The 25,416-nt window shown below is 37.2% G+C and overlaps 2 protein-coding genes across 3 annotated transcripts; one reads left to right on the top strand and one right to left on the bottom strand.

The window, feature by feature from the left end:
* The first annotated feature begins 719 nt into the window (after window positions 1-719).
* Window positions 720-5,617, top strand: LOC122139642 (leiomodin-2-like). The gene is made up of 3 exons (XM_042738429.1): window positions 720-1,267; window positions 1,806-3,218; window positions 4,640-5,617. Exons 1-3 carry the CDS (start codon window positions 989-991, stop codon window positions 4,664-4,666), a joined length of 1,719 nt encoding a protein of 572 aa, XP_042594363.1. The 5' UTR covers window positions 720-988; the 3' UTR covers window positions 4,667-5,617.
* A 224-nt stretch (window positions 5,618-5,841) lies between these two features.
* On the bottom strand, window positions 5,842-25,089 carry LOC109046942 (neural Wiskott-Aldrich syndrome protein-like). 2 transcript variants are annotated; one of them, XM_042738442.1, is made up of 11 exons: window positions 24,680-25,088; window positions 17,338-17,472; window positions 15,622-15,708; window positions 15,066-15,162; window positions 14,519-14,542; window positions 11,960-12,164; window positions 11,513-11,555; window positions 10,322-10,475; window positions 8,206-8,699; window positions 7,060-7,168; window positions 5,842-6,949 (listed from the first exon to the last, which is right to left on the bottom strand). In XM_042738442.1, exons 1-11 carry the CDS (start codon window positions 24,785-24,787, stop codon window positions 6,888-6,890), a joined length of 1,518 nt encoding a protein of 505 aa, XP_042594376.1. In that variant the 5' UTR covers window positions 24,788-25,088; the 3' UTR covers window positions 5,842-6,887. The 2 variants fall into 2 exon arrangements, with proteins under 2 accessions (XP_042594376.1, XP_042594381.1); XM_042738447.1 differs by lacking the exon at window positions 14,519-14,542 and having other exon boundaries at window positions 24,680-25,089.
* Window positions 25,090-25,416: the final 327 nt, after the last annotated feature.

Below are 25,416 nucleotides of genomic sequence, written 5' to 3'. Positions count from 1 at the left end.
AGCGTTCACATAAAACCAAATCTGATCATTACACACACAGGCCTGACCTGATAGCTTAAGACTTTAAAATCCATTCACATTCACACCATATTAACCTTTAGTCTCTTTTTAGATTCACTACATTTTTGCCAAGCCGAGGATTTGACAGTATGACGTATGCTTGATAAATACAATAATAAAGCAAATTTTAATCCTGATGACATCAAAAGCGAGACAAAACCAGTAAAAGGCTAAGAGAGAAGAGGATTTATTTAAATACTCACAATGGTTCATGCCAGGCTGATAACAGTTCTTGAGATAATCTGCCCCTCACTCTTAGCCTGTGACGTGTTACTTTAGCTCTATGTGGTATTTTTGGCACATATGAAAAAAACTAAAATCACTTAAGAGTATTCTGGGTAGTCAAATTCATAAACATACAAAATGAATTGACTATAACATTTACGTCAACAACACTAAATTGTACCAGTAGCAGTGCTACCGGCAGTAGTTAGTTGTGATTTCATTTAATGCACCATTATAACACAAGTAATTACATACAGAGCAATTTAGAATAGATTTTCCTATTTAAGTGTTTCAAATTCAAGTATATACCACCTTGCTGGAAATAACGACTTGCCATTATAAGTACATTGCCATTTCTCAAGCTAGATCTCAGAGTCTATCTGCTTATTTTGGACATGAACAATGCAGTCAGCATTCACTTACAGGCCTCGCTGTGACCATGTTGTGAGCTCACATGCTTTTTGCAGCTCTGTCTGATTGACTCCTGCCTCCCAAAAAAGCAACGGCATCATGGGCTGGGGCTTTGTATCACGTCTCTCTGATCCTACTCTTAAGACCCCTTCCAGTTGCCCACTACAGCACATGAGCACTCACTCTTACACCACTCAAAAGATCCCAGACACAAGATCCCAGAAAGATCTAATGCACCAATACTGAGACAAATCCAAGACTTTTAAGACTCTGAGAAGACGACCGAGAGGCCATGAGTACATTCGGCTATAGGCGAGAACTGAGTAAGTATGAGGATTTAGATGAAGATGAGCTGTTGGCCTCGCTGACTGCTGAGGAGCTCCAGGAGCTGGAGAAGGAGTTGGCTGATATTGACCCAGATGACAACCTTCCCATCGGACTGCGACAGAGAGATCAGACAGCTAAGACTCCCACTAGAACGTTCAGCAGGGAAGCTCTTATGAAATACTGGGAAAACGAGACTCGAAAACTGTTGGAGGAGGAGAGGATTGGATCCACAAGCCCTAGACAAGTGAGTGATCAACAACCTCAAACTCTAATTATACTGTCAGAAAAAAAAAGTGAAACATTTTTACTTTTTGGGGTACAACAGCTTGTCAATACGATAGTATTCTATAAAGAAACATGTTTGTATCTTATTTACCTATAAAGGGTGCATATTAATACCTAAGAATAGAAATATGTACCCTTAGGGTAGTAATATTTACTCTTATGGTACTATTACTTAAGGCGTAAATAAGGTAGTCCATTTGAGGGTGCTGCCCCAGTGGTAAGCTATGAGTGTGAGATTAAAACTCAAGAGTATATGGTATATTTGAAGATTTCAATTTGAATTGTTGAACATTTACCATTAGGTTAACTTTCGCAAAAAAGACAAATGGTTTACATGCCGTCATAATCTGGGTAAAGGAATGATTAGAAAGGTGGAGGAATACATGGGTCTTTCGAAAAGTAATGAGAAATCAAAATGCACTTTTCAAAATACACCACCAGATCTCATAATAAAAGAGGACCAAATGTTGTTTTAACAATGACTTTGTTGATTACAGAAAGATGAAGACAGCAGGAAAGAGGAGGAATGCATGACTGAGAGTGAAAATGAAGAATCTGGGGATGAAAAAGACGAGGCTGAAGAATGTGAGAAAGACATACAAAAATATCGGGAAGCCGAACAAGACCAAGATGAGGAAAGTGAACCAGAGGAGCCGATAACAGAAGAGGAGGATGTGGAAGAAGAAGAAGAAGAAGAAGAAGAAGAAGAAGAAGAGGAGGAAGAAGAAAATGAAGAAGAGAACAGGCCTAAAATAGCACCGACACTGGATTGTACCCCACACCCTCAGCAGTGTTGGTCTTCCAATGGTCAGTCCAATCAGAGACAGGCAGAGCCTGTAAAACAATACTCTTCACTGATGAGTGAACCAAAAGTCCAAGTTCAGGAGCCCAGTCGCATGTCAGGAAACCCTACTGTGGTGGACGAGGTTCTGGAAAAGATCCTCAACAATGACCCAGATACCACTGAGGTCAACCTCAACAACATTGATAATATCTCCCAAGACACACTTATCCGATTTGCAGAAGCCTTACGTTCTAACACACACATACGTTTCTTTAGCCTTGCCAACACACATGCAGATGACCAGGTGGCTTTTGCCGTTGCCAAGATGCTGAGAGAAAACAGCAACATCACAAATCTTAACATCGAGTCCAACTTCATTACAGGGAAGGGTATCCTGGCACTGGTGCAAGCCCTCACCCGAAACAGTACTCTTACAGAAATGCGATTTCACAATCAGAGGCACATTTGTGGAGGTCAGGTGGAAATGGAGATTGTAAAGTTACTGAGGGAGAATACCACGCTGATAAAGTTGGGTTACCAGTTCGACCTTCCTGGCCCTCGTATAAGCATGACGACCATTCTTACCCGCAACCAAGACCTCCAGAGACAGAAGAGAATGCACGAGCTACGCCAACTGCAAGGAGGTGCAGCGACGCCAACAAACCCAAGAACAGTCGCCCTTCAGAAGAGCACGACCACATCTTCTCCTTACAGCTCCCCTCGGAGTTCACCATGGTCATCTCCAAAGTTACCACACATTGATACGGCAAAGAAGAATGATCCCCCTGCTCCTCCACCTCCACCACCACCTCCTCCTCCACCACCCCCAACATCCAAAGCCTCCATCCCAGAGAAAAAGGCTCCCTCCAGAATGATCGCAGAAGTCATCAAACAGCAAGAGGGGACCTCTACAAAACAGCAGCAGGGTCCCACCAAATCTAAATCCAAAAAGGGAAAAAAAGGGGCTGCAAAACAAACAGAGACTGACAGCATATTAATGAAACTTAAGAACACTTTGAGACCCATCAATGACAGAGAGTTCTCCAGACCGTCCACACCTCAACGTGGTGCTCATGATGAACTCATGGCCGCCATCAGAGGCAGTAACATCAGAAATCTCAGAAGGGTGAGTATCACAAAGACCAGGGATCACCAACCCTGCTCTTGGAGTGCTCTTCAGTTTCAGCCCTGCTTCAATACACCTGCCTGTAATTATCAAATAACACTAAACACCTTGATTAGCTGGTTCAGGTGTGTTTGTTCAGGGTTGGAGCCAAAATCTGCAGGAGAGTAGCTCTCCAGGAGTACGGTTGGAGAACCCTGGTAAAGGCCAACAGAGTCAGTTCCAAAAACTAGTGAGATTTCTTGCCGTTTACTGCCTACTTAGACAACTTCCTACCTGAACTGGAGCCTCAAATGACAGATTTGTAAAACTCCACACAAGCAGCAACCTTGTGAATCATGCAAATGGGGTGTCCAGTCCTGCTCCTGGAGGGCCAACATCCTGAAGAGTTTAGCTCCAACCAGCTTCAACACACTTTCCTGGAAGTTTCTAGAGAGTCTGAAGACCTTGATTAGCTCATTAGGGCTGGAGCTAAACTTTGCAGGAGAGTGGCCCTCCAGGAACAGGTTTGGACATCTGACCCATGTAATCCGCACAAAAGAATCACGACTGATTTCAAGGGTTTGGGATGTTGCTAAGTGGATATTTTGGAAAATAGTAAATCTTACAATAGACTGAATTTACTTTTAACAATGCTTTTCAGTATTGAGAAAACTATATTTTTATCAATACACTCTTCCATCTTGGATGGATTTTGTTTTCTTTTCATTGAGCCATGCGTTATGAAATTGCCTTCTTTATAATAAATTCATGCAATGCTGGCTTAGAATTCGGCAAAAGATATAGCTTATGCCGTCTAGTTATTGGAACCGTGCAACAGACATTTCTATCAATGTTTTTTATGTTAACAAGATGAGTTTAAAAAGTAAAAGCAAAACCATATGGCCTTTGAGAGTTATGCAAAATACAAAGGTCGGTCCTCTATTTAAGCCCTAATAACTCATTGTTACCACACCTGCTCGTAACAGGTGATGTGTCGCAATCCGACCTATAGTAGGCGTATTCATTAAAGACTGTGGTCACCATGACAGAAGAATAGATGTGGGGAAACGAACGAAATTATAAACCAAAGAGTTTCTGTTTATTGTGGCAGTGGAAAATTCAGCATTACCCTCAGGCGAGGCATCCTGACCCCACAAATTCCTCACACTTAATGTTGCTATAAATAGAGACCATTTTGCACATCTCGATAAGGCAGATGACTTCTAGTGTTGTGGAAAATAGAAAACAGTTTGAGTACACAGGCTTTTCAAATAGATAAAACAAAAACAGAATGCTTGTTTTGATTATAGTTTTGATTGCATACAATGTATGATTGATATGCAATTAATAAGGTCAAATTATTAAAATTCAAAAATAGTTGCACAATGAAAAAATTTGATTACACTAGAAAATGGGAGATCTGACCTTATAATTCTTCGCAGGTGGAGGTTCCCAAGTATCTTCGGTAACCAGGCTGTAAGACAGAACAGGAAACCCATCTCCAGAGCATCATCTGCAAAAACATCTAAATACAGACACTGTGTGCTCTTTTTGGAATCACACTAACCTTAGGAACAATTCTGAATAATGCAGGTGTTTGGTGAGATGGCATTAAATGTTTGAAGATAACGGTACAACAGACAAATTCTGTAAATGTGCACTTTAGCACAGCACAGGGGCATATTTAATTTAAAACAACAGGGGTTTCTGTATTGGGAATGACCTGAATATTTGCACTGTATTATTATTATTATTTTTTTTTTATCGTTATTCCAATTAGTAATAGTGGTAGTTTCTGCTGTTGTTGTGATTGTACTTTCTTGTCTTTAAATGAAAAAAAAAAAAAAAACAACTTTATCATGTTAATGATTTTTAACTATTTCATGTCTGTATAAATGTAAATATTTGACTCTGTTGAAAATTATTTAATGCCATCAATTCAATAATCAATTGAAATTATCATTAATTCTGCCATATGGAATGTGTAATAGTAAAACAGTTGCAAAGGTCAGAAGATTAACCTTCCAAAAGCAAGATCTAAATGACTTTGCTGGAACGGGAGAGTATTAGTTGTATGAATATCAGTCTCTTAATCTGGACCCTCTATGTTTGTATATTTTGGAAAAGTTCCCTGGGACTATATCCACTCCGCAGCTGTTCACCGTGAACAGAGAAATGTTTTTAGCAGCAGCGGAAAGAACAGCAGCGAAGTTTGTGTTCAAGCAAAAAGCGTATCTGAAAGGAAAATACTTTTCCACAGAAGGTTATGTGGACTTTAATCAGCATTGTTAAGGTGTTAATCAATTTCTAACATCATTTCCATGTATCATAAAGCATGCAGTAGATGTTTAAAGCATGCAACTTCTGATGACACGCGGCCGGTCACAAGGAAAAAAAGTTGTACATTTTTTAATTTAAGACTTAAAAAAAAAACCTTTTCACACCATTTAAGGAATAAATTAAATACAATTTAAGAAAATCCAAAGAAAAATTTTAATTCATCAAAATTAAGTATCTGCCAATGGTGCTAGAAATGACCTGTTCAAATTGAAAACAATTTAAGATATTTTAAGACCTTAATTTGTGGATACAATTACTGTAGTTTGTCAAATTAAATTAAATAAAACAAACGAATACACAAAGGTTATGTAAATATTAACATTTATTTGAGTTTACAATTTTAATAATTCTTTTTCAACCTCATTTCAAAGGTTTCAAGTCTCAATGCAAAGCGACCCTGGTTAAACGAGGGATGAAAACTGAAAAATATATTTGAATTGCTCTAATAACACTGCTAAAAACAGTGAAACTATATGATCTGACCCACTGCAGACCGCCAGGTGAACCAGAGCCACTCTTTTTGAATTAGTACAGCATCACAGTGCGTTATTAGTAAAACACTGAGAACGTACAAACTGTCCACTTCACAATTTTTTTCAATGGCACACGAGCATTAAATTCCAACTTGAACCATATCTGACCAACAGAAAAAAATAAAAAACAATTGCCCATGAAATTTACTGTAATGCCAGTAAAATGCAAACTAGCATATGCAAACAGAAGATTTCTAATAACTGTAGTGTTTCTCACATCTAATTTTAAGGACGTAGTCCTGACGTAGTAGCTATAGCACACAATGTGTAAACAAATCCGCTGTATTGTGCCGTTTCCCCACTTTTTTCTTTTTGATTTGTGCAAATGTTGAAACCGAATCAAACTCGGAGCAAATTTACAAATTAGCAAGGGGGCTGAATATGGTTTCTGAGAAAATAACAGCGTTAAACTGAATAAGAAAAGGTTAGAGAAAAGCATAAAAATAGTGTTCTTGCTTTGAGTCATGGTATCAATATTAAAGACTTGCTCATTTTGTTCCTTAGCATCGACTTTCGTTCAAAGAATCACAAAGAAAAACAAAAACAAAACAAAAGACCCCAAAACATTCAACTCTACAAATCAAGTAAACTTGATGTAAAATTGCACGTAAATCCAGGAGAGGAAAATAAAACCTTTACAGGAGATGCATGACAAACCTTTACAGATTAAATGAGGTATTGCACAGATTAATACAAAAAAAGCATAAAGGCAACAAAAATGTACAGCAAATCGGTCATCCATTTACATTACAATTTGATAAGATTTAGAATGTCAAGAGCAATGTAGTGTTTTAATTCTTCTGGTCAGCCCTGGTTATCAGTCATCCCACTCATCTTCATCCTCAAAATCTTCTACATCATCGTCATCATCATCATCATCTGCAAAACCACGGATTGAATGTTTAGTTTTCTGCTTTTTAAGCAAGACGTCTAACAAAACACCAAGTGATTCTGATTGGAATTGTCATAAAGCTCGTGTCGGCACATACCTGAAGAGTGGATCGCTTTGCTCCTCTTCTGCATGACCTCCATCAGCGCCCCCACGATCCCAGCTGACGGGGCAGAAGTGGGCGTAGCCGGCTCTGTAGTGTCCGGTACCTGAAAATATCACATGATCAGAATGGTTTTATTCACCTGCATGCCACACAGTTCTCATGATGGAATGGGGCAAAAAACAACAACAACAAAAAAAACACAAATGTAAATCACGAGTTATTTTCGGTATGGAACTGAAGCTGCGAGAGATGTTGTACTTAGAGATGTTAATATTGCTGCACAAAAATAAATTGAATAAGTACTAGAAAAACCAATGTAGCGAATTCTACAGAGAACATGCACTAATAATTTTCATTTATTTTTAGTAATTTTATTTAGCCAGCTATTATGTTTGAGATAGCTAACCTAAATATCTGAAACAGATTTAACTATATTATATAATGTTTCAGATAATTTACATAATTTCAGTTATTTCTAGTTACTAGAATACACTAGTGTTCAAAAGTTTGGCGTCATTTGAAAGAAAACAGCGCATCCTTGTGGTGCGGATGACACAGAAGAGCATATAAGCCAGATTGCATGTCTGATGGCAGATGGAGTATTCTGACAACGACTTTCATACCTTTTATGGTCCTTGACACTTATTTACTTGGCAGTCTATGGGACAGTCACAAGCCTCCAGGTTTTCATCCAAAATATGTTAAATTGTGTTCCGAAGATGAACAAAGCCTTTACGGGTTTGGAACGACATGGGGTTAAGTGATTGACAAAATTTTCATTTTGGGGTGGAGTATCCCTTTAAGAAATCTTATTTTGTGATAAAATAACATTTATTCAAAATTGGAATCTTTTGTAGCATTTTAAATATCTTTACTGTCATTTTTGATCAATTTAACACATCATTGCTGAATAGAAGTATTAATTTATTTTAAAAAAATTAACCCTTACTGACCCCAAACTTTTAAACAATAGTGTAAATACATAATTATAATTAAAAAAAAAGGGAAAAATGTGTCAGAAACTCAAATATTTGTGTTCATGATACACTACAAAAATATTCCCCTGTCGAATGTTTTGCAAACATTTGTTTCCGTCATTTCTCATTGGTTAAAAAAAAAAAAAAAATTCACTCTACTCACATTTTTAAGCTGAATGCCCTGTCGTATTTGGTCTAAGAGTGCGCCACGGCCACCACTGGACACGGGCGGCTTGTTGTTTTGGTCCACTTTCTTCAGCTGCGCTCCTTCTCGAATTTGGTTCAGGAGTGCAGATTTACCCCCCGGCACCTCCCCAGAATCCCCGTCTGGTAGCAGAGGCGCGGGAGGAGGGGGTCCCGGAGGAGGAGGTGGCGGCGGTGGTGGTGCCCCGCCCATTGAAGATGGAGGAGGAGGAGGAGGAGGGGCTGGTGGAGACAGGGAGGCAGGCTGGGGTGGAGGTGGCGGCGGGGGAGCAGTCCCGGGCCCTCTGCTGGGGGGAGGAGGTGGTGGTGCTCCCATACCTGGCCGGGAGGGAGGAGGTGGAGGAGGAGCAGAGATGGGCCCTCTTGACGGCGGAGGTGGAGGCGGCGCTCCTCTGCCTCTGGAGGGAGGTGGGGGAGGGGGCGGTCCTCCTCTGGATGGTGGAGGTGGAGGTGCTGTAGAGAGAGAACAGAATGCTGCGTTACGGTAAACATACCTAAAAAATGGAGTGTAACGTGTCTCAAAACGTCAAGATGAGGATAAAGGTTCTATTAAGACACGCACGCTGCTATTAAGAGCTAAACACAGCAGCTTAGAATCTCAGAATTCTGATTCAGAACACTCAAGGTTTGTTTTAAGATTGACTATTTTGAAGGTTTTTAAATGAAAAAGTCACAGAATATGAGGATAATTTATAATTAATGAATACTTTAATCTTCCGGTTTGGGTCCTTCAAGCTCCAAATAATAAGAGAAAATAAATTAGATTAGAAGATAAATCACCTTACAAAAATAGGCATTAATACATGACTGTTGAACAGACAGAACATTAATCTGTTATATTTAAAGCAAAATTAAATATGCGATAATCAAGATTTTCTCATGTTTTTGAAAGCAGCATCTTATGCTCACATTTAATTAATTAAACATACTACCATACTACCAATTTAAATAACTGTACTCAATATATTTACGTTTTATACATTATATTTTAAAATGTAATATATTCCTGTGATTTATTGAGTCACATGCTTCTTCAGAAATCATTCTAATATGCTGATTTGCTTTTCAAGATGCATTTTTTTTATTATCAGTGTTGAAAACAGTGATTTATGTATTCTTCAAGATTGTTTGCTGAATAGAAAGAAAAAAATAGAAATGGAAATCTTTTTACTGTGACTTTTGATTCATTTATTGCATCCTTGCTCAAAAATATTAATTTCTTAAGAAAAAAAAAAGCTTAACTCAAAACTTTTGTTTGTTTACTTGTATTACAGTTACTCAGTTATATTATATATTTGCCATATTGCCCACCTAAACATTGTGGTAAATTATTAACATCCAATATCCCTGTCCAAACAGTCAATCAGTTCAAAGTCAAAGCCAACTTAGAAATATAGAAGTTTCACTCCAGGGTTCTTGAAATCGTCACAGCAGCTGTAGCAGCTTTCATGTAGGACGCACTGTGTTCATTCTGGCTGCTGCTCACAGCTGAACTTATTCCAGCAAACCAGTGTTAATACAAATGCTGACTCTGAAGAATAAGTTGGCCTGGGGAAATCTGAGTAAAACAGAAGAAATGTTCTTCTAACATCTGACCAGAGCTGGAGTGTTGATCTTGTGGTTGAGACTTCAAGACTGCATTAAAGTGGCTTATTTTTTTTTTTCCATTCAGCCTGTTTCTTGAACAAACAGGGATCAGTCTGGATCTGGGAAATTGGAGGTCTAGTTTTGGAGTGTTTTAAGGTCTTGACTCCAACTCTGGTTCTGACTCGAGGCTACAGATATGATCTCTAAAGATACACACACCACTTCAGCCCACAGCAGACTTTTAGTAATGGATGCAAAGCTTCTGATTGGGCCACTGCAGGTACAAAACTAATGGTTTGTTCTTTTTTTCACTGCAGACTCATGCAAAATGGGGAAAGTGACCTACCACAACACCTCGGGGATCCTGAAGGACAAATTATTTGAACATTACTTTATTATAGTACAATATAAGATAAGGTTTGCTTAGATACATTCTAATATCAGAGTTTTCAAACACCTTATAGTTGTACGCAAACTCTTGGACTCACCTTGTCGTCGAAGTTCATTTTTGACAGCCTCTACTCCTCCTCTCATCTCAATGAATTCGTAGATGTCTTTAGACGTCTCTTTGTCTTTGAGCTGGGCCTCAGAAATGCCACACATGTCAAACAGGTTCTTTAGCTCTGGGTCCAGATTATTTAACTGAGAAAAGACAAACAAAAGTTAACAAACGAGCGGAAAAAATCTGAATACAAATCAAATTAAAATGAGAGTTAACCTCTACTTCTTGTGTCACAGTATTCCTCTTTTTTAAAGTCACGCTTTTGTTGATCACTATTTTAACTGTGGATATTCAGAAGCTTGGGGTCAGTAAGATTTTTTTTTTTTTTTAATAAATGTATAATTCTATTCAGCAAGGATGCATTAAATTGATCAAAAGTAACAGTGAAGACATTTAAAATGTTACAAAAGATTCTGATTTTGAATAAATGCTGTTTTATCACTAAATAAGAAAATTAAGTGCATTAAATGCAGCCTTGGTGAGCATTTAAACTTCTACTGACCCCAAACTTTTCAACAATAGTGTATTACAGTAACCAGAAATAACCTAATACTTTTTGTCTTCATTTTGAACAGTATATCTATTTTTTTTATATAAATCACTGAAGACCTAATCAATTTATTTTTGTAAAATGTATTGCTCGGAAAATGTTCTTGTGCTAAAAAAAAAAGCCACTCAGTTTGCTTATTTATTATGTAATGCAATGAGATCTTTTAAACATGACATTTAAGATATCTTAAGACTTTTGGGGGCCACAATATTTCTGCATATACTTAAACCGCAGAAACAGATGAATGTACCGCATAGGGCTTAATAATTCTTTCCTCTGATAATGAAAAATTGCTCCTGCAGACAGCCTACCAGCGCAATCACACCGTAACCCCCGATAAATCCCCTTTATGTAATCTCCCATTCAGGGGAGTTCAAATTAAAAAGTGGAGCCACACAGATCTAATACACACTCTCAGTGCAACACCTGGAATATGATCCTTGATTTTTGGGAGAATGATTGTTTTGGATTATAAAGATACAGGCCCTCCAATTTCATTGTGTAAGAGATGACTTGCAATTGTGAATCATATCCTGACGTGACCCATGACCCAGAAAATGATGAACATGTAAACAGATGCGCTTTAACATGCACTGAATGAAAACATGCAGTGGCAAAAATACTCACATCAAAGCCTGTGTTGGGATCCCAGCCGACATGCCCAACATGCCTGGAAAAACAGAAATACATTTCAATAAAGAAACATGAACCAAACAGCTTAGAAACTGTAAATGCATTAATCAAATAAAGATAAAACGGAGATTAAAGTACATCAAAAAACGTGTTCATGTTTAAGGAAGTCTCATCCGACTTTAACATGATTCCTGGAATACAACAACCAGATTATATACGTCTGGGGTACATTACATGAGATTAAAAACAGGTGTCCATCCGATTACACTTTCCATCACAACATACTTAGCGAACGGCCAGGAAAATAACAGGAACTCTGATTTGATAAAGCAGCTTTATTGTTAAGTGCACAAGGAAGTGTATGCAATACCTGGCCAAAACCAACAATGCTAGAAAGGGAACCGCCAAACCAAGTTGGTTTGAACATGAAAGTGAACTCACCGGAAATTGCTCGGGGTGCCGATTTCAGATTTGGATATTTTCTTCTTCTTGTTCTTGCCTTTGCCTTTATCTTTCCAGTTGAAGTTGCTGTGGAGGTTGGTGTTGTTCATTTGAGTGTTATTTTGATAACGCTGGCTGTTGATTTCGGGGTTCTTTATGTCCACTGTTGCCATTGGAAGTGTTGGTCCTAAAGGTCCTGATGGTCCTGAAACAGTCACAATCAAATTCATTTTCAGTTTTGCATTAAGTAATGTGATAAAAATGTGGAAGCCTGCTTCCAACACAGTATTAAAATATAAATTGGGGTAATTGCGACTTTCATTTTTTTTTTAATTCTGATTTTCTCATGATTTTGACTTTTATTCTCATAATTCTGAGTTTATATCTTGCATTTATGATTTTTTTAAATAATTTCATAATTCAATCAATTTTCGGAAGAAAAGTCTTAATTGAGATATAAACTCGCATTTGCACGAAAAAAAAAAAGAAGTCAGAAGTCTGAGATAAAAAGTCACAGTTGTCTTGTTTTTTTTTTTTTTTTTTTTTATAGTGTGGCAGAAACAAAAAAGTCAGAACTATAGAAAAAAGCCAACTGTGAGATAACTCAAAATTCTGAGAAAAAAAGTCAAAATTGTGAAAATAGAAGTCCTAATTCTGAGTTATATCCCAATGCAAATTATTAGATAAAAATTTCACAATCACATTTTTTTTTTATTGTTTTTATTGCATGGCAGAAATGGGATTCTATAAACAAGCACTTTCAACACTCACTTTCTTAAAAGCACTGAACACAAGAAACTGCTTTAAGACTAAACCGGCCAATAAAGCACCTCGTCCAATCATTTAAAAGTCTCCAGAGAAACTTCACGAAACATCTCGGGTCACAACCTACCTGCGTCCTCGCGCTCGACACTGTAAGTGGGCGAGAATAAAAACAACGGGCTGAAGCGTCCGCTTATGTCTCCACCCCCTAAACCCACATTCAGGAGGATTTTACCCATCACCACACAGGTGCGCTCGCTGTGCCGCAGGTTAGCCGTGGGGTCGGAGAACGGACAGTACAGCTCGTCCTGCGGGAGTACGAGGCACTGCAGGGGAGCCAGGCAACCTCCCAAATCTGAAGCCTCATCTAGCATCTCATCAGTTGGCGCAGACAAAAAGGTGGTGCAGAACATCATCTCTGAATGCATGCGGATGTCCACGACACAGCTGGGTCTGGTCAGGCTGTTCTTGCTTTTCTCTGCCAGCATTTGAAGGCTGCAGCCAGATATAAAGTCCCGCCTCTTTTTAATCCGGGAAAATTATACACCCCCACTGGATTTTACATAACCGTTAAAGCCAGCGATAAGCTGCCACAAATCTCCCAGGTTCTTCTAAACTCAGTGTGATGAGGACCCACTATAATTCCCTCCACATAGCCAGGGGGCGCTAATCATCCCAAAATGGATGTCAGTACTAGGTGAATGTTAGCGGCGCAACATTATGAGAAGGAAAACCCTGTTGACCCTCAGTCAACAACTGAGTAAAATGATATAGCAGACAAAATCCTCTCAAATAGAACAGATCTAATATTTGTCAAGTTGCTCGTCCACAGACATCAAACACATGTCAGGAGGACACGTATCCATGAATCACCTACAGAGTCACTTGATGATCCACTTTTGGGTGTTAACAGCATTTTCACACACGCAAAATTATATTCTTTCATTAAAAAAAGCAGACATTTGAAGTCAAAATCCAGTTTATCTGATTTCATATGGCTGAATTGGTGAAACCTTGCATTACTTCAAAGCTTCAGCATTACTCGGTCTATTGGATGGAAGTGACTCAGGTGCCAGATTTTCCAGTATAGCTGGATTTTTGCCCCTCGGGTGGATGGTAAAGCAGAGAAATTAACTGTTAACATACATTAGTTGGGTGGATTGTTGATGGCCCCTGGGGGCCTTACAGATAAAAGACCATCACCACTGTGAAGATCAAGTTTCCACTAACAGCACATAAGGGGGAAATTGTGTATGTTTGGAAATTACAATTGCTACTGTGTTTGCTTGTATGCATTTTAAACTGTGGTGAATTGTAAGAAAACTAATTATTATATATGTATATATATATATATATATACATATTATATATATATATATATATATATATATATATATATATATATATATATATATATATATATATATATGAATAGATAACATCTGCAAGTATAAAATGTAGCTATACAGACTTGCAGAATTTTATTCATTGCAATCTAATTTAATTTAATTTAATTTAATGATGTCATTTAATAGTAATGAGAATTTTGGGCCAAACTGTCAATACAAAACTTTAAGGACCTTAAAAAAAGGGATTTCCCCCCCCAGGAAAATATAATTTCCAAATTTCTTTGCAATAGTTTTTTTGCAAGATGCAACTTAGACATTTCTTTTGCAACCTGATTATTCAAGATTTGTTCTGCATTAATAAACACATATCTTCAAACTTTCTCAGTCATGTTTAAAGCTCAGTCTTTCAAAAATTAACGTTCATGTAATTCATCAGTAAACAACCTACCATTAGGTGGGTCACGTCTTTTCTCTGCAAGACAAAATGAAGATAACCATTACTACTAAATTCACCACCATGTGATTTTAAAATGTGAGGTTTCTTAGTGAAAGAGCACAAAGATGAGGTTTAAGATCCATCTAGTGTTTAAGGAAAGTTGTTCGTTTATTATTAGTCGGAAATGTACTGGAAAAGACACAAATGCACAATCCTCTCCTTGTCCAGGCAAAAGTTGCTGAGTCAGTCGACACAAAGACAGGAAGTGGTTAAAGAGCAGAGCTAATCAGAAGCAGACCTACACGATCAGACCCAGAGACATCAAAGAGCAAGACGTGGCACAAACAGACCGAGGAAACTGTGTGAGGAGCCTTAGTTAGGAAGAAAACACTGGGAGAGCGGGAAATAGCGTTAAAGAAAGAGTGACAAAAGTAGATAAAGAGGGAACAATTGAATCATGTCAGAAGAAAACCAAATGATGTCTTTCCAGCACAACACATAGACACAGTTGTGTCATGAAGTGGAGGACAGATACAGGCTGATATGCTGTTGAATTTACCGGTTTTCCTCCCTCTTCTAATCTGAAGTTCATTGGTAGCAGACTTGAATCGCCTGGCTTCCTCCTCACTGGCAAAATTGAGACCGATCTGGCACGTCTGAGGACAAACACACATTAAAGATGCTTAATATACACTCCAGACACACAAGTAGTAATAAATCAATACATAGATGTTTCAGAAGAGTTATTCAAACAGGAAAACCCCTGCACTGATTCACTTAAATCCTGAATGAACACAAAATAGCATTTGCAACTCATTTTACTATTTTGAATGCAGCATATTTTAGAGTAAAACAATTGAAAAAATTCACATTTACATTTTAATGAAGGATTACAAAGACACACTTTTTTTGAGGATAAAGTGCATGGATGAATCATGCGTAATAAGACCAAAGCAAATGAATTCAATTTCATGTTTACGTTGATTTGAACTTAAACTTTATCAGTCTGTGTCCATGATGGCACACACCTTACGGCCTGCTGAAGGGAAGTACAAGCATACAGCATGATTTTGAAAAACACAAAGGGCATGTAGATACAAGATCAGAGTACTTACATCTCCAGCAAATGTGATAAAGTATGGCCTGGAGAAGTTTATTGAAAAGTTGTTGTAGAGCTCTTGACCAAACAATTGTTTTCCCTCCTGTCAAAGCAGAAAAAGATACGGTTTCCTTCATACCAAGAGAAACATGACTTCCATATGTGCAATGTTATATTATTTTATTAATATGAATATAGATTGTATTTATACAGTAAAATAAAAATTCATAAAATTAATTAAATATTTAAATAATATCAATATAACTGTTTTAATATTAAAGAAATAAAAATATTTGATTAATATATTACTTAATTTATAAATAAAACAATATTTAAATAAAATTTATTTTAAAAAAATACACACGTGTATAAAAATATATATGTAGGAACATATATAAACAAAATATTTTATATACAAGTTATTCATAAAATAAATAAAATTAATTTATCTATAAATCAAATATATTATTTACAATATTTTTTCTACTTCATAACAATTTCAACAATACATGAATAAAATATAAATGAATGTAAATAATAAATAAGTTTAATATTAAATAATATATTTTATTTATATATTTATATCATACAATAATAAATAATATAAATAAAATATATTTGAATATGTTTGTTTGTTTATGATTTAATGCCATGCGAGCTACCTCGGCTATATTCATGGCGAGAACGAGGTTAATTAAGTTAAATCAAGTTTTTAAATTTAAAATAATAAAATTTTAAAACTAAACCTGGCCTTACTTCATTAAAAATCTTTCCATAAAAGTCAACAGAAAAATATTGAGTTCTGACAGACTTTAAACTAGTACAATCCATGAAAATGTGCTTTAAAGATAATGGATTCTGGCATAAGAAAACAGAAAACTATGGGTTAGTCTGGAATGTCCTATTCGACAGCGAGTGTAGATAATATGATCCCATCGATTTTCAAATTGGGCACAACGTTTTACACCAACTACAGGATTGATTTTGTATAGTTTGTTTGTTGTACATTTGTCCAATTCAGCTTGCCATTTCTTATAAATTATGTAAAGTGTTTATAACAGGTCTGAGGTCTGAAGGTGGAATTGGGCATTTCTTAAGTTCTGAAGATCCACCGCATCAGCCTGTTTATTCCCTTTAATATCACAATGCCCTGGTACCCAACAAAAAAAGACTTTAAAATTCTGTGCTTCCGAGGACTGCAAACTGTTTACAATTTCCACCATTGCTGGCTGTTCATATTTGGTGGATGCCACAGTCTGAAGACAAGATTTTGAGTCTGTCATTAATAGGAAATTTCGCTGCTGAGAAATTTTAATATGCTGCAATGCCAAAATGATAGCACTGGCTTCTGCAGTGAAAACTGAACTACAATGAGGAATCTGTACTCCACTTTTCTGATGGTTCTGATGAAACACGATCTTCAGTCTTTGACCCTTCTGTATAAACTGGGATATATGATGGGAAACTTTCTATAATACTTAAATGTTGTTTGTGGTAATCATTTGGATGAGTTTGAGATTTTTCTTGTTTCTTGTTAGATCAATGATAATGACTGTTTTTTAAATATATCTGAATATAATATACATGAATATAAATTATATATTTTTAAGAAAAGTTAATGTTATCGTGCTAAACAATATGCTTGGCTCCAAATGAAAACAACTAAGCTCAATGAAAGTGCACAGAGGTATCAAAAAGGCATCTGACCCACATGGAGCGTCTGCTGACTTACTTTCATATCAAACACCCTGATAAAGTAAGATCTCTGAGAGCTGTCTTTGACCAGACAGGCCACCCCACAGCACTTCTTCACCCAGGACGAGTTTCTGTCGGCTCCATAGACCTGCACCACGGCTGAAGACAAACTCTGCAGAAACAGAAAAGAAGTGGCAGAATTAATACAAATCTGTAACTGAAATGCCATTCTGCACCTGCTTATGAAGGTCACATTAACCTACTCTGAAAACAGATGCCCAAGTATAAATTTCAGAATGATAAAAAGCTTAAAAAGTCAAGATGAAAAATGTAAAAACATTGGTCCTTTTTGGTTTATAAGTGCATATGCCATAAAGATCACCTCAAGTGCTCAATTTGAAAAAGTTTTAATCCTATTAAAACTACCACAAACTGTGGCGTTCAGCTGTGGTGGTCAGTCTGTAGAGGACATTATCATACCGCAGTGTCATTCACAGGGCAAACCCCTCATGACAGATGTGAGCGAGGACCACAGTGAATGACACCGGACGCCTTTGATAGTCTCCTCACGAAGCCGCCGGTCACAACACCAGTGAATGAAGACGCTCTCTCAGACTAATCAACAAGAACACATTACGACTGCACTCGAACCTCTTGGCAAAAAGCACAGCTCATAATCATACGTAGATCATTTTTTACATTACAAAGAATTAGATCCAGCATGCCTGTAAAAGAACCAAATTCTATGGGAGAGTTTTGCTATTTCACCTTTTACATGTAATGATAATTGCTAGGGTGAACCTGAACACTAAATAGATGTTGATATTTAAATGTGTGCAGTCATATGTTAATGAGTAGGGTTGGGAACCGAGAACCGGTTCTCATTCAGAACTGGTTCAGTTTTTTGAAAAGAACCGGAACCGTGAGCAATTTCTAAGTTTCGATTCTGAAAACGGCTTTGGCGCAATACGTGACCAAGCGCTGTGAGCAGCCTTGCGCTGGTGTTCTAATGATTCGGCGTTTCCCGTAAAGGATGTCACAAACCAAATAACAGAAACGCCGCCCTGCCTCTTTAATTACTGAGCACATTGTTTCTAATAATGCTCACTCAACAGACGCGTGCGCCGCGGCATGTCTTTCACTGCCAAACACATGTTCCCCACGACTTTACACGCACTCACGCCTTTGATAACCGTGCACGTCGTTTTGTCTGACTGTGCATGTACCGGCAGCGCACAACACCACTAAATTACATTATATTTGTCCCATATTGTCATTAATTTACATACTGACTTCAACTTGGACCACTAAATAAATAGACTGCTATTGTTATGTAAGTATGAGGGTTAGATTATTTAGTGTACAGGTCATTTCAAGAGTGATAAAGTGATTTAGACATTTATTTTCATGCATTTTAAATGTTTAAAAATGTGGAAACCACTCATTGCATCACACCATCTCCTGACTGCATTATTATTTGTAAAATAGGGGCTTTATGGAGTGTGTGTATACATGCTTATAAGTATAACAGTTTATATTTCATTAATTTAGGAAAATGAACAAGTGTCTTAGCCCTCAAGGGACTATTTGGGCAACCAGCTTATTCCTGCTTGAAAAGCAAAATGTTATTGATAGTGTAAAAAACATCAACTTTGAAGCACATGCTGATTGATGGACTAGCATTACTCAACAATACTTACTACCTTCCAGCAACACTACATTCAATGAAGGTAAAATAGTAAAAAACATAATAGTTCATTTAATTGGAATCGGAACCAGAAAATTTGTATACTGTAATATATATGTTGAATTTTGACATTGCCAACCTTTAAATTAAGTTGACAGTAAGTAATAAACAGTATTGAGCATTGAGTATTTGAGTATTGTGCATTTTTCCTTACCACTATTTTTTAACAGTTGTTTAATGATTTTAATGGAACCAGAATCGGAACCAGAAAATTTCTAACGATTCCCAACCCTATTAATGAGTTCTTGATTGCGATATCAATAGCATTACATAAATCTCACAATAATTCGAGTAAAAAAAAGGGTGAGATATGCACTCAGAATTGTGAAAAATAAAAATCAGAGTTTGAGATAAACAGTCACAATTACTTTTCTTTATTTTTTAATGTAATAAAGGAAATAAAATAGGAATTTAAAAAAATTTAATCACGACTATTTGTGAGTTTATATTGTTTATTTCGCAGAAAAAAATTGTTCTCGGCATTGCAAAAAACTGATGTTAACTCAGTTGGGAGAAAAAAGTGAACTGCAAGAAAAAACATCATATTTCGGACTTTTCTCAGAATTGCAATAACATCTCAAACTTTTTCTGTGAAAAAAGTGAGAAAAAAAATTGCAATTACCATTTTAATTCATGGAATAAAAGAGTAATAAAAAAAATAAAATCGACACACACAAAACACACACCTCACAAAATCACACTTATATTTCAATCAATACATAGTATTATATCTCACAATTTTGAGAGAGAGAGAGAGAGAGAGAGAGAGAGAGAGAGAGAGAGAGAGAGAGAGAGAGAGAGAGAGAGAGAGAGAGAGAGAGAGAGAGAGAGAGAGAGAGAGAGAGAGAGAGAGAGAGAGAGAGAGAGAGAGAGAGAGAAAAAAGGGTCAGAATTGTGAGATAGAATCTCAGAATTCTGAGAAAAAAAAATGTGAGATAAAAAGTTAACTTAATTTTTATGGAATAAAAAGAATAAAATAAAAATTGTGAGAAAGTTTTTTGTTTATGGAATAAAATAAAATAAAGGCTTTCTTTCACAATTGTGGCTTTTTTCTAAGACTTAAAAGACAAACAAACTCAGAATTACAAATTATAAAGTCATAATCGTGAGAAAAGGTGGCAATGATCTTTTTATTTTTTATTCCATGTTGGAAATGAGCTTCCACAAAATCACCTGTTTTTGCAGTTTAGCTTTAACAAAAGGACTGAACAGGCATTGAAAATCCTGCTTTCCCACATATGTCGCCTTTGAGGAAAAACAAGGATACACCCGAGAGGAAACCAACCCATGCATCTAATTAAACAGCTGAGTTTACAAATCAAGCGTTTGACCTGAGACGAACCAGCTGCGAGGAATCAGAACAAAAGAGCCAGTCAATATTTCTAGCAAAAAGCCACAAAGGACAGTCAAGTTACTCCTAAAAACTGAGTTTGTGATAGTGATGTAATCCCAAACTTCTGAGCAGCACTTTTAAGTGAATAGCTGCAATATACATGAAGTCGTCCTCTCAAACAGCCACTTTCGGGAAATAACAATCAGCATCCATTCTCACGACGGGCCAGATGATTTACATAATCAAAGAGGACCAGCAAAACCACACGGCCCTGTCAGGATCCCGGCCAGGAATGCAGCCAGGCCTGCGTTACAGACTCACTCAAAGCTTCTATTAACAACATGATAAAAGCGAGAGGAAGGTTTACAGGGACACAGTGGGATCACAAACACAGTGAGAGGGGCTTCTGCACTCTCATTGGCTGAATGAAGCTGCCGCCTATTATCAGTTCATTTCAGTCATTACTCAAAGCCAGAGGCATCCATCGTTATCTCACAGTTTATCGCTCATTATAAATGAGGCTAGCGGAAATACCCTCTGGACGAAATCCAGTGACGTAATGTAGCCTACATTTGTATTCATGCATGCACCCTGATGACATCACATCAAAGAACAGAGACATTATACAATATGAATGTTGCTATTTTTTGAAAGAAATTAATACTTTTATTCAGCAAGGATGAATTAAATTGATCAAAAGTGACAGTAAAGACATTTAAAAATGTACAAAAGATTTATATTTCCAATAAATCGTTCTTTTAAACCTTTCTAAGAATCTTGATTTTTTTTTTTAGCAGTTTCCAAATACGTTAATAAAATTAATAGTAATAAAAAGAAATGTAACTTGAGCAGCAAATCAGCATAGTACAATGATTTCTGAAGGATCATGTGACACTGAAGTCTGAATTTTGCAGGAATAAATTGCACTTTACAATATATTAAAACAAAATAAAAAAGGATTAATTTGCAAGTCTTTCAAAATATCACTGTTTTTACTGTATTTTTGATCAAATAACTACAAGAGTTTCGAATACATACATCTCAAACTTTAAAATAATAAAAAACAAATTAAAAAGTAATACGATTTTAATAAATAATTAAATTTTAAAATACAATTATATATCTAAATAACACAAACTCCATAAATCACTACATAATCCCCATACAGAAATTTGTTTATGCAAAAAAAAAAAAAAAACCCAAAACCAAACACACTTTTGATGAGTACTACAATAACTTGTAAATAATAAGAATAGATAAATTCAGTAAGCAAGTAAGTATATCAATCAATCAATCAATCAATAAATACTATTTTATGTCATTATACTTTAGGAAGGAGTTAATTATTTTTGCATCAAAAACCCCTAATCTAAAAATACTCAATCTCAATAGCCCAAGGCCAAATAAACAAACAGATGTGTGCTAAAAAAGTAAACAGTGAAAAACCAATGATAACTTTATAACTAGCACTATAAAGTAGACCTCATGGGGAGACTATTACAACTCTACAAACATCTAAAAATTATTATTTCGTCCATCAGCCACCCCACTCTTATGGATCAGCACTGGACATCTAAAAACACACACTGCAAGGATAATATTGAGGGACAAAGCTGACAAAGCTATGCCTAGTAAGATCTTGATTAGCTGCTTCAGTTGTGTTTAATAAGGTTTGGAGCTGAACTCTGCAGGACCGAGTTTGAAGACCCCTGATCGATGCTATTATCAAATTCTATCACTCAAACAAAGAAAAGGCTTTAGAAATTTGTAGCCGTCCTCACAGTTCAAACAAGCAAAAATGACAGAAACTCGGCCAGCAGGAACTACCTGAGAGGACTGGTTCTCCAACCCCCCACATTCACATGCAGGAGGAGAACCACATACTGCCAGCGACAGCAGAAACCACCGAGGCCCACCGGACCACATCCTCACGGTGGGCTGATCGAGCAGTCCTGGTCTAAAACTAATGCTGCACCCAGACGGTGTGTGAACACCATGCAGCAAAAGCTCCCGAAACCGCTGGCAGAAGACTAATAAGAAAAGGACAGGTTTGAAGTCACAAACTCATGGTTCTGTGATTTACAGCAACTGAACTGAATCCTCAGAGAGATGTGGACAACACACCCGCTTCAATCATGCCACAACACGTCCATTAGAATGTAAAATGACTTTCAAAATAAATGTCAAAAGGTGACTCTAAGCCTTGATATCGCAATCGCGTGATAAGCAGCGGCACCATCCAGCGCCGCCAGGAATGTAAAGCATTCAAAGACTCATGTCATGCGAGAGAATCTATGAATTTTGGGCGACAAGTCCAGCGACTCGCATGCCCTCACGGGAAAAGGGAAGCTTAGTTATTGCAATCTGAAGAACATGACATTCGTGTAGGAACAGAACAGATAACGTAGTGGAATGAGGAAAGAGACAGAACTACAAACGAACAGGTGAGCGAGAGCAGCACGTGACAAACCTGGACTAAACATTACCCAAATAAAACCCCAGTTCAATTTGGGCATCAGCATGTTACGCAACAACAGCCCGAGGGAAATCTGATTACATGTGTCCGTAGTGCAGTATTAAACTTGAGATCAAAAGGATACGATCACCCATCACTACAAAATAGTAAGGTGCAACTTATGTTTAACAAGGATCAAAATGAAGTGGTTTTTTTTGAGCATCAAAAATAAATAAAAAATAGTTTAATACAGCTTTAATTGTTTTATTTTTTATACGTTAGAATGTTTATTTTTATTTTATTTGCTACTATCCTTCAAACCAATTTTTTTTTTACCCATATGACAGTTTTTAAAAATTTTAAATATAATAATTGTTTACATTTTTACTTTTATATATTTTAATAAGAACATTTCAGTTTTTATAATTTTTCCCCATTATTATTGATTTATTTTTTTACATAAATATTTTAAGCTGAATGACAATGGAACATTATTTCACACATTTTATTTTCACAAAAGTTATTTGAAACATTAAAGTACACACTTTATCTGTGTATATAAAATCACTTTTATTTGATGCGGACACCAAAAATGGGACGTCTCATCTTTTTTTGACCCATAAACATAAAAATCATCAGGACTGATTAATTTGCCAACTCTATAGTTATTTTGAGATTGTCTGTCAATAAATGTGACCAAGATGGTCATTGTGCCTAGGGTTGGTGTCAAAATGTACTAATATTATACAGTAAATGTGGTGTAAAATTAGAGAAATGTGCATACAATATAGGCCATATCAGCCAAACGTTCATTGTCTTTTCCATTCGCTCCTCCCAATCTTGAATATTTGGTTACACATTCTTGATAGTTTGAACAGACACACCAGTGACAACAGTTTCCTCAAATGAATCTTAGTTATGAAAGGCCGCCTTGTTTATTATCACTGCACACATAGCGTAGACTGGGAAATGTAAACGTGAATGTCTAGTAGGCCTATTTGAAACCAGGACTATCTGATGTGAGTCCGAAACAGTCAAAGGATGAGGCAGAGTTTTATGAGGTGCTGTCAGGTGACGGGACTCATCTGTCATAAAATCAAGCTGTGAGAGGAACATAAATGCATGGGCCAATATGATTACGCCACCTAATAAAGTTCGCCTGCTAACATGGTCTGTGTTGCCAAGTCCGCGGTTTTCCGGTTTTCATGAACGCGGGTTGAAGCGACTCCAATAATATGATATTTATCCCCCGGAGTGCGCATTTTAGCAGGGAAACCGCGCCAAAAAACATATTTTTTACCCCCGGTACACGATTTTTAACTGGGGGCCCCCTTGAAACGCGATTGGGCTAGTTTCGGGCTAGTTTGGAGTAGTGATTGGGCGGGTTTTTGTGTGAAAACCTGGCAACCCTGACTATGACGGTCTTTCTTTAAATTAAACAACCCACTGAGGTTAAATAAGGCGCGTTAAACTTAACGTTTCAGGAGTTATATAAAGATGTCATGAAACGCTGACTCGTATATATGGGTGGTTATGTAAAAATGTATAGCTGTCATATATTTCAGTAAGGAGGTCATCATATTTGCTTCAAAAAGTCTGAAAACCCCTCTCTCTCACACAAGTTCACCTGAAACTTTAAAAGCATTCACTGCAACAAAAACACTGTCAGACAGAGGCGTCTGTTTAACAACTGGATACAATGTATCTCTGTATTCTGTTAATGAATTATCCAAGTGTTACATTTCAGTGAAATCATTAGTTACACTCGAGTCGAGTTTGTAACATCACACAGCTTGACTGAACACTACCTGGCGAATAAATCAAGCAAATGCTTGAGAACTTACCGTGCATTTCTTTCCCAGATAGTTGGAAAGCACTTCGTTTTCCTGCGGGGTGAGAAGAATGGAGCCAACATTGATCCCAGGCCTCCTGTGTGAAGGTGGACCGCTCATTTTTGACAATCCGATGGTGTGAACTTGTGATCAGTGTTAAACAGAAAATACGTGTTCATTGATCTCTAATCACCGCCGCTTGGATCCGAAGGCTCTCATATCCAGGCCTGTTGTGTTTCGGCCGGTGGTGGGTTGAGAGAGGTATTGCGTCTCAGAAATAAAACGCGATCCTCGTTTGGTTATCCAACGTCGTCTCGAGACTCTAAACTTTCATCTGAACTCCTGTGCACCGAGCTTTCGATCCAACATGGCAGTGTCACCGTTGCGCATGACGGTGAAACGCGGCGAATTTACAAATCCCACTACGGCGAAAGCGTAGCTTATGAATATTAACGACGTGCCGTGGCTTTCGATGAGTAGCCATATCTAATTGGACGAGGGGCGGGACTTAGGGGAGAGCGCTGGTAAACTGGCGAATCCGAGAGGTGTGGGGCGTGGCTTATGAATATTGAATGAATTGCGTGACTAGACGCTCTGGGAAGGTTACCAAGCAACGTTAACTCGAGCTAATGAGCTAAGCCATCTAGGTCGTGTTTAGTCTGCGTATAACGTAAAAGAGTCACTTAAAATGCTTTAAAAATAAATATTAGTTGGTTATTAGACAGCTGTCGCCTTATAAAGCGCAGCCA

The sequence above is a fragment of the Cyprinus carpio genome, chromosome A4 (genome assembly GCF_018340385.1).
Source record: "Cyprinus carpio isolate SPL01 chromosome A4, ASM1834038v1, whole genome shotgun sequence".
In the NCBI taxonomy this organism is placed as follows: Eukaryota; Metazoa; Chordata; class Actinopteri; order Cypriniformes; family Cyprinidae; genus Cyprinus; species Cyprinus carpio.
Note: the sequence above shows the minus strand (reverse complement) of the source record. Positions and strands in the feature narration are given on the sequence as shown.